Source organism: Seriola lalandi, unplaced genomic scaffold, assembly GCF_002814215.2.
Source record: "Seriola lalandi dorsalis isolate HSWRI2012SDOR001 ecotype SW California unplaced genomic scaffold, Sedor1 jcf7180002054351, whole genome shotgun sequence".
Classification (NCBI taxonomy): domain Eukaryota; kingdom Metazoa; phylum Chordata; class Actinopteri; order Carangiformes; family Carangidae; genus Seriola; species Seriola lalandi.
In genome coordinates this window covers 804,465-822,971 of record NW_019524904.1, presented here as the reverse complement: position 1 = coordinate 822,971, position 18,507 = coordinate 804,465, and the positions used below count along the sequence as shown (strand labels likewise).

At 39.8% G+C, this 18,507-nt stretch overlaps 1 protein-coding gene across 1 annotated transcript; it reads right to left on the bottom strand.

The window, feature by feature from the left end:
- Positions 1-6,471: 6,471 nt before the first annotated feature.
- On the bottom strand, positions 6,472-11,835 carry LOC111656225 (phospholipid scramblase 1). Its single transcript, XM_023407869.2, has 7 exons — positions 11,795-11,835; positions 11,063-11,152; positions 10,291-10,333; positions 9,959-10,179; positions 9,609-9,770; positions 8,949-9,110; positions 6,472-8,496 (listed from the first exon to the last, which is right to left on the bottom strand). Exons 2-7 carry the CDS (start codon positions 11,129-11,131, stop codon positions 8,467-8,469), a joined length of 687 nt encoding a protein of 228 aa, XP_023263637.1. The 5' UTR covers positions 11,132-11,152; positions 11,795-11,835; the 3' UTR covers positions 6,472-8,466.
- Positions 11,836-18,507: the final 6,672 nt, after the last annotated feature.

The window sequence follows — 18,507 nt, the reverse complement described above, 5'->3', positions numbered from 1 at the left end:
GGGACATAATAGTCAGTACAATACAGCTCAGAAATAGTTGATGGTAAATGACTAAGAAATTCCTCTTTAATGATCATATAGTCATGTATGGAACGACTCCATATTTAGGATTAGGTTTTCTTTAAACCGTTTTAATTGTTAAATGTATAATGTCTGATGGCAAACCATTCCAGATTTCCACTTCTCTGTACATGACAGTACACCACCTTTGTCTAGCATTAAAGTTCTGTACATTACTACCATATGGACATTGATGGTACAGAACATTTGGAGTTTTAGCCAAATTAAATATATGAACACAGAAAGAACCATCCTCCCCTTATGATGTTAACTCTTTTGTTGCAGTTCTGGGTCTTGACCTCATTATAATGTGATGACTGAACAATTAGAGAAGTGCATCAACTGTCGAATATTTTCGTCTGCAAATTATTATTATTATTATTATTATTATTATTTTAATTGTTTGATAGTCTAAGTTGTCTGAACATAGTGAAGAAATAAGCCCATCGCAATTTCCCAGAGTTCAAAGTGACATTTTTATGTTGCTTGTTTTATCGGACAAAGAAAAGACTAAAGAAATAATAATAATAATAATAATTATAATAATAATAATAAAATCATTTATAGTATGAAAAGCTAGAAAGAGAGTTTGGGGGAATTTTTGGCTTGAAAAAAGTTGTCAAATTTTTGGTCGATGGATTAACCAAATAATCACTTCAGCTGTACTTTCTGCCATTCCTCTGCACAGCACAGTAGATAACCCCATGACCTCATCTCACCAGTGACGGCACACATTTATGAAATAGTTGAGCTGCAGATGCTAGAGCTGCTCCTGCTCCCCTACAGCAGTGTGCTCTCACACACGAGGGAGAAATGAAGAGGAAAACAGAAACCAGACATTACATCCAGCTTCCATTTACCGTCTGATTCTATCTGTGTCTCCTAGTGTCTCAGCTGACCTTGAAATCAATGCTTTGTCTCATTTGTGACTCTCATTCCTTATTAGGAGTAACAGACTTGCCCTGTGGCTCAAACCGTTTCTAAACACTTTGCATTGCAGTTGCGGAGACTTCCAGTGCCCAGATTGTTTTACTCAATGACCTCACCGCATTCATGGTTTTTGAATGCAGAGGCAGTAGAGGCAGAACTTTTTTTTTATGAGATAAATTGCTTCACTTCAGTGGGGCCCTGATAAACCTCGAAAACTTAGGACCATGCCAGAAAACTCAACGTAGAGTACTTGAATTGGACTTCAGCCATTCGTCCTTACTTTAATTCAGCATGCAGCTGACACTAAGGAAAGCCAGGCACATTCATAGGAATTCAAGAGAAAATTACCAGTGGACTCTTGCTGTCTAACTCTCTCTCAAATGGGAACACATTCAACCTAAAAAGGAAATCCCCCCTACTGTGAAACTCAAATAAATACAAATTAAGTCGTCTAGGCAGACTTACAAAGGTATCAATGCTATTATTTGCAATCAAAATGAGCTTTAAAAAATCTGTTATATAACAGCTCAGTGACAAATATCTAAAGGACTTTTTGCCCTGTGGGTTAGTGAGGGAACTATCTGCAGCTGGAAGATTAAAGTGTTTGTGGTAGAGAACCACATGCTGCATGTTGGCGGGATGTGATAGGGAATATGCTTCAGTTCAGTGGCACAACTCTGAACACCCACCAAACATTTTAGAAAAGCTAGTGAAATGTCCTCTGGATTTGATTAAACCCTGACAAAATGTCCAGAACTTGTATGAGTGGTTTAAAATCCCATCAGAGCCCTGTGCTGGAAGACATGATATACTGTAGAAGTTTGTCAGAATCATGAGGCCATCCATTTCAGCCATGTATCTTTACTGGGTCGGGATTTGCAGATTTCTAGAATTTGACACCTCTTAACTGCATGCAGTGGCGGCAGTGGCACTGATGGCAAGTTTAAACTTAGTATAGGCTACATGTGGTGTGGGTGAAAATTACATTTAATTACACAGAAATTGCCATATACAGCATGCATAAGCTGAGAGACTGCTGCGGTAAGAGGGGTGAGGATGGAGTAGAAAGCCAGGAGCTCATCAGGGCAACCACGCACAATTGCACATAATTATCCCCACTCTATATCAGCTTGGGTGTCAATGGATGATAGCAGACTTTGGACTGCAAGCACACGTGGACGTACAGCTAAATACAGCTGTTCACCAACCTGAAAAGAGAGCACTGACTCTTGGGAACTTTCCTACTGCACAGGTGGCATGCTCCAAAGCCTGCTTTTTAATTTTGGTTTATTTCAGTTCCAAATAAAACACACAAGCCTCCAGCCTCTATGGTCCTTGCATTAGTAAAAGACTAAACAGTGTTGCAGTGTCCTGACGACAGTAGAGCATCATCTATTTTAAGCACTGTTGTGGAGACAGTGGGTTTACAGGCGCTGTTTAAATTTAATCAAGCTGAAAGTAGAAACAGATGATTCATCAGGGAGACTCTAAAGGACATACCCTAATTTTGAACATAAAGCTAAAGATTCCTTAAAGGAAAAAGAGGAGTCCATGAAAAAAGGTGGACACATGGGAAAGTACCTCTGAAATTGTTCTTCCATTCATCTACCGATTTTTATGACGGCCATCAATAATTTTGACCGTATAATCTAAAAAACAATGTGTTCTCCCTTTCATTTTTGCCAGTGCATTGCTTTAGGCAATATCTAAGCCAAAATCACAGACCTGTCAGTGGTTGGGACACACCTTGGACTTCTTTCTACTCTATTTTTTACGTTACCCTCTTTTGGTGGTACAGCCGGATGGTTTTGCAATTGGTGGTGAGTCACATACCCGAGACACATGGTGCCCCTAAACCTTTCTTGGGGAACCCACAATTGCACCATGATTTTGAAAGAAAGGGTTTTAATTTTATCCAAAATGCTTTGATCACTCCGCAGAAAGTTAAATTACTAGTACAGATCAATGGAAAGGGCAGCACTCCATTCCTTCACTCAGCTCATCTTCTTGACAAATCATCGCTACGTCATCCCTGGCCCACTTCTGTCTACGTTGGTTTTCACTTACGAGGCCACAAGGCATCCATTGGCTCATGGTGTGGTCTATGAGTTTCTGGGAGGGGTTTCATCAACACCACATTTAATCCAAGACCAACGAACTTTAACAAGCACAGCAAGTACATTTTAAATGTCACCCCAGTGTCTGGCTGCAAAAGGGGAAAGGGGTTCGATGGATTAATTCACTTTGATCACGATCTTTCATCTGTTTTTTAATCCTGACCTTACCGTAAAGCAAATGACTGTACTTTTTTTTTCTGAATCAATGAACAGTTGAAGTTGTTTGCGACTTTAAAACTAGTGCGATTTTCAGTCCCATAAATTTGCATCTCTACTGAATAGGCTGGGGTTTTTGGGCAGTTTCCTTGAAAATTACACATAATAAGCTCTTTACCCAGCCTTTCATTTGAATGTCACCATTAGGCGGCCATGTTAAAACCACAAGGCTCCAAAAACACACCAGAAGTAGGATGAGGAGAAGAGGATTCACCCTTGCATTAATCCTCTACTACCATCTTAAAAAATATGTTTATACTCTACTAATTAGATTAGCCAGGTATAGTTTGGAGGAAACTTAATTAATGCCTGGATTCCATTCACTGAATATTTTTTTTTACTGTTCAGAAAGGGTGACATTGTTATAATACCCAGAAATGACTGGGATTTGGGTCCTGTGTCCCACTTATTGTTAGTACTAGCTACTTAAATACTATGATCATTTCCTAACCATAACCAAGTCATCTGAGTTACTGTGGATGTTCAGTGCAGATGACGCTCAACATACTGTTTGTCATTACAATATGTTGATTGAAAATGCATCTAAGAGGAAGATTGTTTCCTATAAAACATAGTTACTAAAGCAAAAGGGGAATTTTTAGGCGACAGGACTCTAAAATATCTCCAGACTTTGATTTGTTCTTAGGAAATACCAGTGTAACAGTAAATAACCAACCCCCATTTTATATTACATTTGCTGTCTTTCCCCCCACTTGTGTGAATGCAGTGTTTCCTAGGCTGCGTTTGTACAGATGTCGCTCCAGCTATTTGTTTATTGCAGTGGGTTTAAAGCACTGATACCAGAAATTCCAGTTACTGTGTGCTGCTGGGAGCCAGCCGCAATCACCCTAACATTGAGTAAAACTGCATTTAGCTGCCAGTGTGTGCTGAGCTCCAACGTTGGCCAGAAACAGAGTTAAAACATAGTTTCCATTAAGACTGTAGTTTCACTGATTTGTAATCACAACCATAACAGCACAGAAAACACTACCAGTCAATTCATTTTAAGGTGTTTTCACAATTATCCAAAGTGTGTGCAGTACGTAAACCCAGCAGTTCAGTGAAACAAACAATAGAACCTCAGCCCACAGTGAGAGTGTTTACACTGAATGTGTCATTCATTGCAACACAAGGCTGATTATTTACGACAACTGCTGCAATCACAAAGGCAAGGCAAGTTGTTTGTATTGTAGTTTGTTTGCATCTCCGGACTCCCAGACTTCAAATTCCATTGGGTAACAAATTGTGTCATTTTTGAAAACATGTGACCTACAATTATCACACATTTAACGGGCCACATATTTTAATAGGAGTCTAATTATTAGGGAACTCAATGCGGGTGTTGCACAAAAACAGAATCCCACATACTGTAGTTTGAGGAAACAGCTGTGTTTTTTCCACTTTGGGATGTGTCTGCTAGCAAATCATTGCCGCAATGACATCAGTGCCATCCCTTGTGTGTGGCCTGGTTGTTCAGTTCGTTCCAAAGGAGCAGTGTTGCTCTGTATCATTTCATCTTACAGCACAAAGTTTCACAGATCAGGTCTCTTCCAGAGTGGTGTAAGCCCCAGAGAGGATGATTTCTAAGGAAGTCTCAGCAGTTCATTTGCAAGGAATTTGTGGGGAACAGTGGGCAGTTACACATTAATCTCTTCTAACCGCAGCTGTTCCTGTACAGGCTTTTAGTTGGACAAAGTTTTCAGTGAAATTACTTGGAATGTAAGGTCACAAGGAGTTCAAAGGTTTAAGGTTTAATGTCAACCAAGAATCAAAAATTACAGCAGCAATTCATTTGAGCCTACAGCAACAATAGAAATGGTGTTATAGAGGGAAGAGAAAAAACAGCTTAAATGCGAGTCTATTACCAGCATGCAGCATACCATTTTATGTAGGTAGTGGAATTCATTCCAAATTTGTTTGTGGTCTTGTTTGTGTGTTTAAGTGAAAAAATTGTGAACAGATTTCGATGAATTTTGGTGTTAAGTCATGGAACAACCACATGGTGGGCTAGAGGAAAATCAGGTGATCGCTAAAGTTGGTAAGATTCATCCGCAAGGGCCCATGAACATCTGTTCAAAAAATATAACTGCAATCCATGTAATAGTTGTTGAAATACTTCAATCTGGACCAAAGTGAACTGTTTAAATGTCAGGCAGGCTTTGCAAGAACCATGCTGCCAGAAAATGTTGTCATATCATCAAAAAATGGAATTACAAAAGAAAAAAGGAATCATCCCTATCCATGTCCTCTCTGGCCCTACATGTACACGCCTCCACTGTTCACATTGTTTTCCAACCACAGCTTCATAAGATATAGAATTCCGAGCAGTACTGCCTCACATGTTCCAGAAAGTCGCGCCAGGCAATGTGTAAAAATCATCACAAAAAAACATTGCATTTACTAAGACTTGCAAAGACATAGAAGATACTGAGATAGTTAAAAAACTATTTATAGGAAAGTTTAAATGTAAGAGACGTGGTATCAAATATTTAGTATCACTAGAATCACCACTGACCACAGCAAAAATGTTGGGTGATTTTTTTTTTTCTCTTCCGTCAATCAAATATCATAATAAAAAAGATTCTATTGTTCCAGAGGGGTAACAGGAGCTGTTCCAAACTGCACCAGAAACAGCAAGGATTGAAGCAAGACCTTCTATTCCAGCCTTCCTCTTTACTCAGTCCCAGAGTAGCTCATTTCATTGATGTGTGATTAAAAAAAATCTTTAAAAGCAGAGGTTTTTTTTTAGGTTACACCCAAGGTTAACAGCTTCAGGTTAATGGCTTATTTGAAAAGGGAGAAAATTAAATGTTCTCATTTCGCTTTTCATGTTATCGTTCAAGGACATCTACGTTTGACGTAATCGGTCCAGTTTTTGCAGCAAAAAAAAAGAAAAGAAAGAAATTTTACCTGAGCAGTTTAAGAAGACTGCTTAAAATAAGATGAAGGTGGTAATTACAGTAGCGTGTGAACCCAACTAATTAACAAGCAAGGCTCAGTGGTTTTACATTACCCTTTACAAGGTCCGACTATTGTAACACTCAAAGCTAGTAACTATATTGAAATGACTAGAGGCCAGATTGAAACAATCAAGTAGTTTTTAAAGCCTAATTGATCCAGTGATGTAAGGAAAAAAATTGAAAAGATCTTCACACGTCACACTGTTGTGTTTTATTGAAGTGTTTCCATTGACTGTTTGCACAATTTAAGCTTAGCTCACAGAGTTAGGTTGCATTCATTGCATGACTAAATGGTTCATCAGTTCACAGTATTAGTGCAAAAGTAGAAGAATAAGTATTTTAACTGTTTCTCATATGACTGACTAGACATAGCTGAATTCCCTTTGTATCACATTCTGACTTAAATTTTTGGCTTTTAAACACAATCAAAGAGGCTTCAGAGGATGTAGTAGCAGCAATTTTATACTATTGATGCATTCTACTCAACATGACATGCCAAATGATCAGGCTAGTTAATGGCAAGAATAGAATTAAAATGTACATAAATTGAGTATTTTCTCAACAACTTAATCCATGAAATCAGAACAGACTGCAAAAACATCCATCTTAAGTACTTAATCATGTTGTTTGTCTTAAAAATTGATCTTAAAAAATGCTGCTCTGAAAGACAAATACACTTGTAATAGTACAAACAAGTGTCATTACATTGAAGGCCGAAAAATAACACTGGCAACACAAGAAAGTCTCTTCGCCAGGTCTCCCAGCTGTCAGTTTATAATACTCTATACAAAAATAAAAGCCTTTATGCTTGATACCTGTTAAAATTACTTAAGATGGGTGTTTTTAACAGTTTTCCAGAGTCTCATGTGGAGAAAACTTTTATCAGGCTACAAAAAAATGTTAATGGCCTTAATGTTTATGTAGCACATAAATAATATCTTTGCTACAATGCTTCACTTTATACCATCCCGAATCAGATTGCCATTCTCATTAAATCAATTTTACAATGATGCAGGGTGCACAGCAGTATCAATGGCCATTTGATGGAAGGTTTTATCTGACATTTTGACATGTGCAGAGCTGTCACATGTGTAATGTAACAGTGGAAAAGATCAAAATTAAAGTTGATAGCAGGATATTCAAGCAAAATCTGACATATGACATGTATATTTAGATGATTTAATGTATAAAACCTCCTCTCAAACATTAATCTATCCTTATTTTGATAGTATTAGGCGCAGATGCGTAATTCTTGTAGCCAGCAGCAGCCAACACTATATGACTGTAGCATGCATTTCAACCTGAGTTTGTCCAAAAATAAACCATGTCATCAGACACTGATATTTGAATAAAAACCTATGGCATAAGCAAGTATTGAGTTTGTTCATTTAGGCTGTGTTGGGTTATTCTTACACAACAAGCTAGCTCCCTCTTGTGGACAAGACTGGTACAGCACACAGCTTTAACCTGTCCATTCCCAAATAAAAAAAAAACCTACTTAGTTGACAATGCATAATTATTATGGCATTGTAAATATACTTTGTATCCTGTGATACTTTATGTTTCCGTTTACACACAGAAATACACTCATAGCACACATACACATACACAAAGCTGTGCGCGCACACGTTGCTCTATGTTGACAAAGTGCTAAACAGACAAAATAAATAAATAAGGGAGTTGAATATCTAGACTGCAATCGCCTATATTACATGAGTCCTTCAGGTCTCACACAATATAGCTAAAAACATAGTTTTCTCTATAAATTAACATCTTGACTATTAATACGACCAAACTACACAAGGTTGACCGTCTTTGCATCCAAACTATAATGACAAAAATCCTTCTTTCACAAACTGAATAATAGCACTTGTCTGTAATAGTGTTCCCTCTTCAGTCACTTGTATATGAATGTTATCATTCTATTCAAGTTTTTTTTTAGTAGTAAGAAAAGACACTCACAGCCCATGTTTTAACAACCAACCTGAGCAGCTAAGACTAAAACAAACCTTCTATTTCATTGTTCATGCAAAATTATAACACTTAGGTAACTCCTTGTACTTTCTTTAAACTATCCGTTTGAAGGTTGTTTTGTGTTAGGGCTTTTTGGACTGATCATTGTGACTTTGTGGCCTTGTTCTTCCAGGAATGTTGAATGCTTTCATGGAAATCCATTTCGGCTCCTAGTTAGTACTCTCAAAGAACATGAAATCCTGTATAGAAAACAAAGAACAAAATGTTAATTAAAAAGCAAACACATTAAATTAAAATTAATCTAACGCCTAAATTCAGTTAAAATATATCAGCCAAGGTGTTCGAAGTACTCACTGAGAAGTCACGGCAGCATTTTTAGCAAATGTGACTCGTGCTACTACAGAAAGTAGCTCTGTAAAGCTGTTTTGCATTTGTGGTGATTGGGGTGGTTTCAGGTCACATTTCCCACAAAATGTAGGCTAAGTGGTACATTAAGTGGCAGGTACATGAAATTTCCGACTACTGGTGAAACACATTCCCCATAAAAGCTGGGTCACATGAGGTTACTGCATCTGTAATAGCCACAGTTCTGGCAGCAGTTAATTTACACAAATATAACTTCACAGGCAATGATGCTCCTTTTTGACAAGTTGATATTATGTTATCTTAAAATGCTTGTTATTGCACTTACAATGAGGAAACATGCACCGATCATTACAGCCTTCATTCTCACATCCAGATCCATGGGGAACTGGATACCAAAGTTGTCTGAATCTGTGAACGCTTCCCGCAGAAGTCCGGTCCATTGCTTACTGATTTTCCCAATCTTGCTGACTTCATCCAGTGTCAAAATCTGAGGAAAGAATTACATGGAGGACAAATTGCTGACATGTGTTGCATTAGGATTGTTTGGTTATATTGGAAGGAGATCATTGTACAATCCATAATCCCATCCAATGGCATCTTTTTGCCTGCTGCCACAGTAACTGGAGTTCAGTATCCCCAGTAATAACTTCAAAGCAGCTAAGGAAGCACCGGGACGGTAATATCATGCTTCAGTTACCCCTCCTCTGGGTCTGGTTAAAGGTCTGTATCACTGACCCAGATCCCTTCACAGCTCAGTCTAATAAAACCAGCTGAGCCATGGAACAATGGTCACACTGTACCACACAAGTGCATGCCCTGTGCGATGGCTTCATCTACGCTATAGCACGCTCTGATTGGAAACATATTTCCTGCTTTCCAGAGCACGAGGAGGATCCCTTACAAGAAAAATTCCCAGAAGGCGATGTTACCGTGTCGTGTTATGTTTTCACAAATTTAATGGATTTCTGTGTTTAGATAAACCCACCTCAAAGTCAACATCTGGAAGGCAGCTCCACCCACAGAAGGGCCCATGGATCTTCAGTACAGGCTCACAGTGTTCGTTCGCAACGATGAATTTAGGGGAGAATGGGTGCCACTGCTGCACAACGTACCCCACTGTGTTACCGGGGGGAGCCTGCACCTCCAGCTGAGTGAAGGATTGTTGGAGAGCAGAGTGTGATTTGTAGTCATATCCTCAATAGAAACTGTTTCAAAAATACATGTAAAACTAGAAGATGTGAGGTGTCAACAATATAGTGAACCAGAACCATCTTGAACACTGTAATTTCATAAGGTGCTCACAAGGTGAGCGTGTTTAAAAGTGGCTCCTCTCACCTCTTGCAAACAGCAAGGGAAGAAGCAAGACATGCACTTAAGTGGTCTGGTGACGGTGATGATCTCTTGTCCGAAATTGTCGAGGACGTGGATGGTGAAGGAGCGCATGGGACCACAGCACTGTCGACTCAGGCAGTCGTTCTCCTCGACAGCGTAGAACACATTCTGACCCATGACGTTACGGACTTCATACTTGTTGTTGCTTTCGAAACCAACAAGGGCTGTATGGAGACGAACAATATGTATGAAGATGTTATTGCCAAACACACGTGACTGCACAGAACAAACCCAGCAGCAGAAGTATTTTCTTTTTGCATGTTTACTTACTGTACCTTCAACAACCTCAACTTTCTGTTTGATGAGCAGCTGATCCACCTAGAAAACCAGATAACCACATACATTTGATTTTAAATCTGCGATTTCCTTTCCCTTTTAAAGGCAGTGGTTCAGTAGTGGTGGGGGTGGGGGGGTGTTGAGAAAGTTGGCATAAACGTGCTCCTATTTTGCATTTGGCCAATAAAAGCACATGCTTACATTCCTAATATAACACTGATAGGACTAGTGTGGTTAAACAAAGTTTTGGAAATGCAAGCATGGCTACCCCATACAATGTCAGATTTCCAGTCAGTAGGTTTATTTCTAAATACTAAAACTGTCCATAAATATACTATCATGACACTGTGGGAATCAGTTTTCTATACCTCCTGCTGCTGACACATTCTTGACTGTTTTTAAATTGGAAACCCATCTATTTCGGTGTCCCATTAAGCCACTGGCAGTGTGACAGTGAGCCAGCATGCACAGTAGCAGGACCCTGAAACTGTTGCAGTTAAAATAGAATTCAGCCATATTTAATTTTAGTATTTATTTTGTAGGAACATTGCCTTGTCACATGTACGGTGTGAGATGTACTAGTTTGATGAAATGCATCAGTTGAGAAAAGTACTGTATTAGTCTGTAATGTGGTATCACAGGCTTGTTGATGTGGAATATCTATCCCTTGACTAACAGCGATATGCAAGTGATAGGTCACTGGAGTATGTGGCACTTTCACTTCATTAAACATATGTGTAAGAAAAAACAAACAATAATTTAAATACTTACTTGAGTCAGGTATTCTAGTCCTGGTGGACAGCCGGGTATTCCCGGGCTGGGCACAGCATACATATTCATTTTGTCAGACTGGAGGGAGACCTGTTGATGAAAACGGAGATATGGCGCCATCTTGTGTGCATTTGCGTGACAGTCATAAACAAATGGAGATATATCACGGCAGACGGACAGCGGTTAATATGGTTTTTTCTGTCCGTCTGTGTATCGTGTGTGAGCAGCAATGTAGCACCATTGTACTTTTTCTGTACTGTGTAGGCTTTTAATAGCACGAATAAACGGAGAAGGAGACTATAGCACGCCCACAGCCTGGGGGAGGTGCTGCAGCCCCGCATGGTGGGCGACACAGTTATTCTTGGTTTATCTGGAAGTGACGGGCTTCTGACGGGAAGACACCACCATGAGAAATCCTCTTACTCTGTGTGTGTTAACACGTACAACAACAGGCCTTAAGCCCACACAAGCTTCGCCGCTCGTGTCTAAAAATGTAGGTCATTTAACTGCACATCTCTGTGACTCATTATGTTAAATGAGTGATGAACGTTTCGTCAGTGGGTAAAGAGAGCGCACGCCGACGGGTGATCTGTCTACTTTTTCATCCAGAGGAGACAGCGAGTTGTTAAAAGCGACTTCCTACCGCCAACACTGAAGTACAGTCTTACATAGGCTACATTTATATTAGCAGCGAGACACATAACTCTTATAATCGGAATCAGAAATACTCACCGATATTTCACCTGCTACATAAAATAATAACAGGCCACTCCGGAACCAAGCCCGTGGAATAAACCTCTAATCTCATTGGTCGGTGTCATAATACTTCCCATATTCATGCGCCAATGGCAAAACAGGAGTGTAGAACTGAGCACAACAGAGCCAAATAGAACAGACTACACTAGAACAGGATCGCCAACAATAGAAAAGACCAGACTAACGATAAGTTGCCAATTTGCACAATTAAACAGGCTGCAATATAGAGGGAGTGCATATAGGTTTGCTCATTTTGCAGCAGCCGTGGACTACTTCTGGTGTTTCTCATTAGTAAACAGTTTGTTAGCAGCATAAAAGAGGATTCATTGGGGGAGTGTGTCAGGAATATTTACAGTGATAATAGAGCAAAAGATTTTTATTGTTCACCCTCTAGATGTCGCCATTAATACAGACAAACACACAACATGCACAGCACAATGAGATCCAACAACAACCTTACATCATGGCACAGTTTAAATATTAAATCTGGAGTAGCCTCTTTTTGCTACTTCAAAATATAAGGATATTTTTAAACTGGGATTATGCTATGAGAAGCTGCTGTTGTCTTTCTTTAATACCAAGAGACATTGTTACACCAAACTGATATTTGACAAACATCAACCAGATTTGAAGATTTTATTCTTGTTTACATGTCTTACAGTGACATTTCAGACGCATATTGGGGTTTATTTCATTTTAAATACGGAGTTGGATTTAGATTTTACGATGTAATGGATTCTATTGTTATTTCTTTTAATATCTCCCATTCCAAGTTTGCATGTGATGTGTTGGGCCATGGCCATATGGTATTTGAAGCCAGTATGATGTAAGAATGATGTAAGACAATGAGCATCGCCTGGTCTAAAACCACTGCTCAGTTTATCACTGTATGAAACTGTCAGCTGCTTTCAGTGTTATTAGCAAGTAGGCCATAAGCCACTTAACGTTGAATACATCACAGTCTACTGATAAACCTGTTCATCTTGCAATGACACATGCACATGGATATTAGCATGAAAGAGAAGAAGTTTAACTGGCTGCAAAGTCTATGCAAATGTTTTTAAAAGATAGTGTTTTAATACTTAATGTCCACACAAACATCCCTATAACCCACCCACAGTCAGAATATGAGTAAATGCAGATTTTTTATTATTTATAATCATAAAAACACACATTTTCAATAACAGTATGTGTGTGGAATATGTGTAGATACAATGCATGAAGACTGAATGAATGCTATGCTCCAATAATAGCCTTGCTCTCCTGAAGTTGTGCATATACTATCAGGTGTTAAGCACAGAGTGTGTTAAATTTGTTGCGTTCTAGCAAATTGCATGTTATGAGAAACACAATAGTTGTGCTGTCCCTACAATGCAGTGGTAGAGTAATTCTTAACAGCTGTAGCCACAAAGCTGTAGTGCACGTCACTCAGCAGCACACGCAAGCAATAGAGACATGAAGGTAAAAGGTCTTTGGATATGCTTTTGAATAGATCAAGGTACCACTCGTGAGGACATTGAAAAACGGCACCGCTGGATTCCTTCTGACATGTTTCAGGTAGAGTTCAGGGAGGTGTTGAGTCTGTTTTCCTTTGAAAACGATGGGGGATAAAGGTAGAAAATGTATTAACTTAAGAATTGAATAGTATTTCAAATTGTGTTTTTTGTGCTTTTATTATAAGGCAAAAGGCGGTAGACAGTGACCAGAAGATGATGTCACTTCCTGCAGATATACCTGAGATCTTAGCATGGGGGGAAAAAGTCTTATGATTCATAAAAATTATTATGATTTAGTCAGCAGATTGTTTTGTCATCGTCACTTATATTTTTGTCACAGCTCAACTGGATTGCTTTTTCATAAAACCTAGCCTGCTAACTATAAGTCATCTGATAAATTTATTGATGACAACAGTGTAGAGAAAGACAATGTTACCATGTTAATTAAGAAGCAACTATTGGCAGATAGAATACATGTAATAGAGCTGGGACTTGATGGAAACTGAAAAGCAATTCATGCTAAACAAATGAGAGACAAATGTCCTGTGAAACAGGTGATCTCTAACTTTTCTTGCATACTGTAAGAAGCACAATGAAGCTCATTTACCAGATTAGGTTTTAGGATTTTGTTGGCAACTATTTCCTGTTGTTTGTGTTGTTTCAAACATCAGTAGTTAACAGCATGCTGTTTGTAAGTTGTAAAACAGAAATGTAAGAAGCTGAAATAGAAAAAATCTTTACACACAGCTAATGTGCACTTGAACTTTATGTGCAGGTTATAATACTTTGTATCCACTGGAGAGCAGTGTTGAGCTAATGATGCTCGGCCTCATGGCCATTACTAAGACTAATGCAGAATTTGCCTTTTCATTGTAAAACAAAATAGTCACAAATAGACACACACAGATATACACACAGTACACACACACGAACACACACTCACAAACATACTTGCTACTCTGTTACAAATGACATGACGTTGTTGGGTCGAGTATCCTTATTTGCGAATACAAATTACCTGATTTCCTCAAGCGCTACTGATTTCTCCAAGAAACCCTAATGAGAACAAATGATGACTCGCGTGCAGATCTGCTGACACTTCAGGCACAGACAACTAAAAACATGTTTTAATTGATTCATGTTACAGCAATTGCTTACAGTGACCTGAAATAGCCGAGGAAGCACTGCATATACAATCAGTTGGGTGTATATATATATATTTTTTTTTTTTTTTTTACAATACTTTTTTTTCATTTTTACATTTTGTGTCATGTATTTAATGAAGCTTTAAAGACACTTTGTCACATGCAAAATAAGCTGAACTGCTGGTAGCATCAAGGGCCCATTTTATTATTCTGACTGCCCAACACGAGCTCTGAAACTTATGTTCTTCATCAGTGAGATCAAAACAAAGTAATGCAATGACTTTGAAATGGTGGCGTTCTCCGCTCCCATCTGAATAAACAGAGCCGACAGTCAGGGGTCTTTGAAAGCCAGTCAGATTGTCTTTCTGACTCCAAGAGCCCAGTTACTCCCACCAGGGGTCTGAATGTGTGTGTGTGTGCGCGTGTATGTGTGTGCGCACGTGTGCGTGTGTGCGTGCGTGTGTGTGTGTGTGTGTGTGTGTGTGTGTGTGTTTGTGTGTGTGTGTGTGTGTGTGTGTGTGTGTACCAGTTGTACAGTCTCTGCTCACTACATTCCTACCTGTTTTACAATTTTTCTGTGTTTGTGTTTTTTTTTTTTTTTGGTGTGTGAAGGTGGTGCTCTTTACTCGCATGGGTAATCTTTCGTGCACTCCTAACGAGGTTGTCATATTCGCCGCATAATGAGGAGCCTAAAGATGAATGTAAAAATGCCTCCATTACACCGCTTTCATCCTCTTGTTCATTAGGTTAGCATAAGGTTACAATACATTACTCCAGTCCCAGTGTTCCACACACACACACACACACACACACACACGATTGCAATAGTGTGTCACATAGGGCTTGTGTGTTAGTTTGCCATGATAATCCTCATTCATGTACACACACAAACACACAAGCACATAGTATTACCTGCCTTAACCCTTAGCTGAACCTCAACATAACTAAATCTGACTTTTGCCTGTAATATTTGGAGAGTAGGTTTTATAAATATCCACATCACAGCAATATGCCTGTAATTCACACCCACACGTACAAAAAAAATGCAAATCTATTTAGTATTTTTTCATCATCCGTGGATGTCCAAATTTGCCAAATTCACCGCTTTTGTTATTCCATCTCTGTCTCTTCACCTCTGCCCATCCCTCACCTCCCTCCCTCTTTTTATTTCTCCCATTTCTGCACCCCTGTCAAGTGCTTTGTTTGCTGTGACTTTCCATGCGGTTATCTGAGCGGAGACAGTATGCCTCACCCTGGCACAGGACCTCAGTTTCCACGGCAACTTTATAATTGTTTTGGATGCGTTCCAAACGCCACTGGATACCGAGGCATTATTGATGTCAAAAGAAACATGTATGAAATGAGGAGATGTGGAGGCGTCCATATGGTTCCGTACACAGCCTCATGCAAAGCCATTTAACCGTTTTTCAATGGGAGTTTTGTGATACTGCTGAATAGATCCCACATGTGTCGAATGATATTTCATAATTTTGATCTTTCTGTATCACAAAAGGATAATGGCACGCAATACAAGCCACTGAACTGTGCAATATTTCCCCTATTAATGTCATTAAGTCATTGTCACAGTATGCACTGCTGGGTTGAGTATGGTGACCTTACTGAATACAATATGTCCATCATAATGCTTTTTTTTTTTTTTAAATGTCTAACTGAACACATGACTGAAAAATGAAAGTCTGCTGCACCAAAAGCTTCTCCAGAAACGTAAAGTACATCGCTGCCAGCCTCATTCACTTCAAGTAGTCTTTGTTTTGACAGGAGAGGCGGCATGAGTTATCCCAGCGCTTGTCACCATAACCATATTGTGACCCCCCCCTCTGCCCCCTCTACCCCCCTCTTTCACCCCACTCCCCACCAACTCTCTCATGAACACACATGCTCACACACACACACACACACACACACACACACACACACACACACACAAACACAAACACAGCCTCGCAACACCTCTGTGCCATGAGCTGTGGCCACATTAACCACGACGCAGCAACACTCATTAAAATAACATATAGTGTCAACAGCAGTGTGGCCCCAAGTGGATAAACCCAAAATGCTTCACTCACAAATCCACAGACTAGTCTGTCTGTGGATTTGAATTCCCCTCCAAGCAGCAGGTTTGCTTCTTTACTGTTGCTTATTAAACTTATGAAACTCTTTCTGTGCCGTTATATCACAGAATATGTGATAAAAAAAAACCAACTGAAATAAAGTCCTGACTGATCTTTTTTCTCTGATCTCCAGCCTCCCCCCTCCCTCCGCTTAATTTATGACCTGTGAGGAGGAACCCAGGGAGTGAGAAGTGAGTGAGACTGGTGTGAAAGCCCTGAATAGAGCAGGGGCAACAGGCCCTCCAAATAACACAAAAGAGGCACCACAGCTGTTTGGAGGCAAAACAAGCCTTCAGGAGGCACTGTCTTCTGCACTGAGCTCCCAGACTGGCACTCACGCTGACTTTGTAAGCTGAGTTGTTATATGAATACTGTAACACAATCATCACTTCAAATTTGTGGGTAGAAAACCTTCCAAGACCAAGTCCACGTGAAATTTAAAGTTTCAAAGAAAACAGGTAATGTTACCAAAATCAATCTGGGTATTTTCCTTGAACAAAGTCCATCATTTTTGACACTGATATTTATTATGGGCACTGCAATGGTCACTGAAAAGAGGATGTTTCATACTGTGACATTTTGCCTTTGAATTATTTGATCTTTATATGATGCTAGCAACCGAACAAGGAGAGAAAGAGAGGGAGAGATGTAAATGAGGTGGAGAAGGGATCAAACCTGCTCTATTGCATAGTGAGAGCCAAGAGGAAGGAAAGAAAAACAGCACAACAGCCGATCACCTTTACAGAGGGTTGGATCATTCAAGGGCCCTGCTGAGCTGCAGGAAAGTGTCACTAGCCTTCGTGAGCTCGCTGTCAAGTGCCGGTTACTGACTGTCAACTGCAGCTAAAAATGATTTCAGAATCCGGGGGTTAGAAGTTCAGCGTACTGTTTTCTTCTCCCAGACTGAGGGGAAAACGCTGTCACCATTGCTGAATTTATTCCCCCCTGTACAAAACTCTGTTGGCTCCCCATTCCTGTGTCTGCTTCTTAGTTTTCCACTCACGCCCATTAGCTAGCCACATGCAGGACACGTGTGAACTTTCAGAATGATGGCAACTTTTCGTATAACTTAATTGCAGCCCATATTCATCATCGTGACTGTGTTAGAGGAGGCACTGTCATAAAACTGCTTACTGTTGAGCATCTTTGTAGTTTCTTCTGTATTATATTTGCACATGTTCTCAGCATAACTGAGCATGGAGTGCAACCTATTCAGTCTCTGGATGCAAAAACTTGAATCTTCACAGTTAGAATAGAATAATGAATTGTTCAGATGCGATTATGTTTTGAAACTTTTTTGGACATCACAATCCTCTGACTTTTGAAAAATATTTTTCTCAGGTATAAAACAGATGAAAAAAGACCTGTGTCTGGTCTGTTTCTTCTCCTCTCTCTTTCTTTCTCATCCATCTATAGAGAGAGTATCTGGAGCCATCTGCAGACCACGATCCATCCCCAAACACTGGGGATCACAAAGGTGTTATTTTTCAAAGCTGCCCCTGTCCACCTCCTGCCGAGTATGTGCGGCTGCGGTTCAAGGGAAGGTGGGAAACTTCTGAGGCCCTGTTCCACTTGTACCCCCCTCCCTGTCGCCTGCCTCCTCAGGGGCAGCCCTTTGAGGGTGTCATAACTGCGGCCTGTATAACATGGGTTACTGCTGACCGTGGTTGGTCACAGTTGATGAAGCCTTTAAAGAAGCCTCCCCTCTCATGGTTTCTGTTAAAATTCTGAAGAGCAGGAGCAAGGCCTGGCTCCCAGACAATTACAGACATAGTAATGGGACGACTCTGGGGCCGAGCGGACCTGCATTTTGACTTGTGATGGGTAGAGGGTGCTCCAAGTCCATGTTTGAGGAGAATGTTGCAACCCTACTATACCGCCTTCTTTTCCCCCTCCAAAAAATGAAATCACCCTCT

Excerpts from the sequence above, each read along its gene's own strand:
- LOC111656225 (XM_023407869.2), bottom strand. The coding sequence starts at position 11,131 with ATGAATATGTATGCTGTGCCCAGCCCGGGAATACCCGGCTGTCCACCA. Across the intron at positions 10,180-10,290 it reads GAAAGTTGAGGTTGTTGAAG|CCCTTGTTGGTTTCGAAAGC; the intron begins GTACAGTAAGTA and ends GTCTCCATACAG. Across the intron at positions 9,771-9,958 it reads TCCCTTGCTGTTTGCAAGAG|CTGGAGGTGCAGGCTCCCCC; the intron begins GTGAGAGGAGCC and ends TCCTTCACTCAG.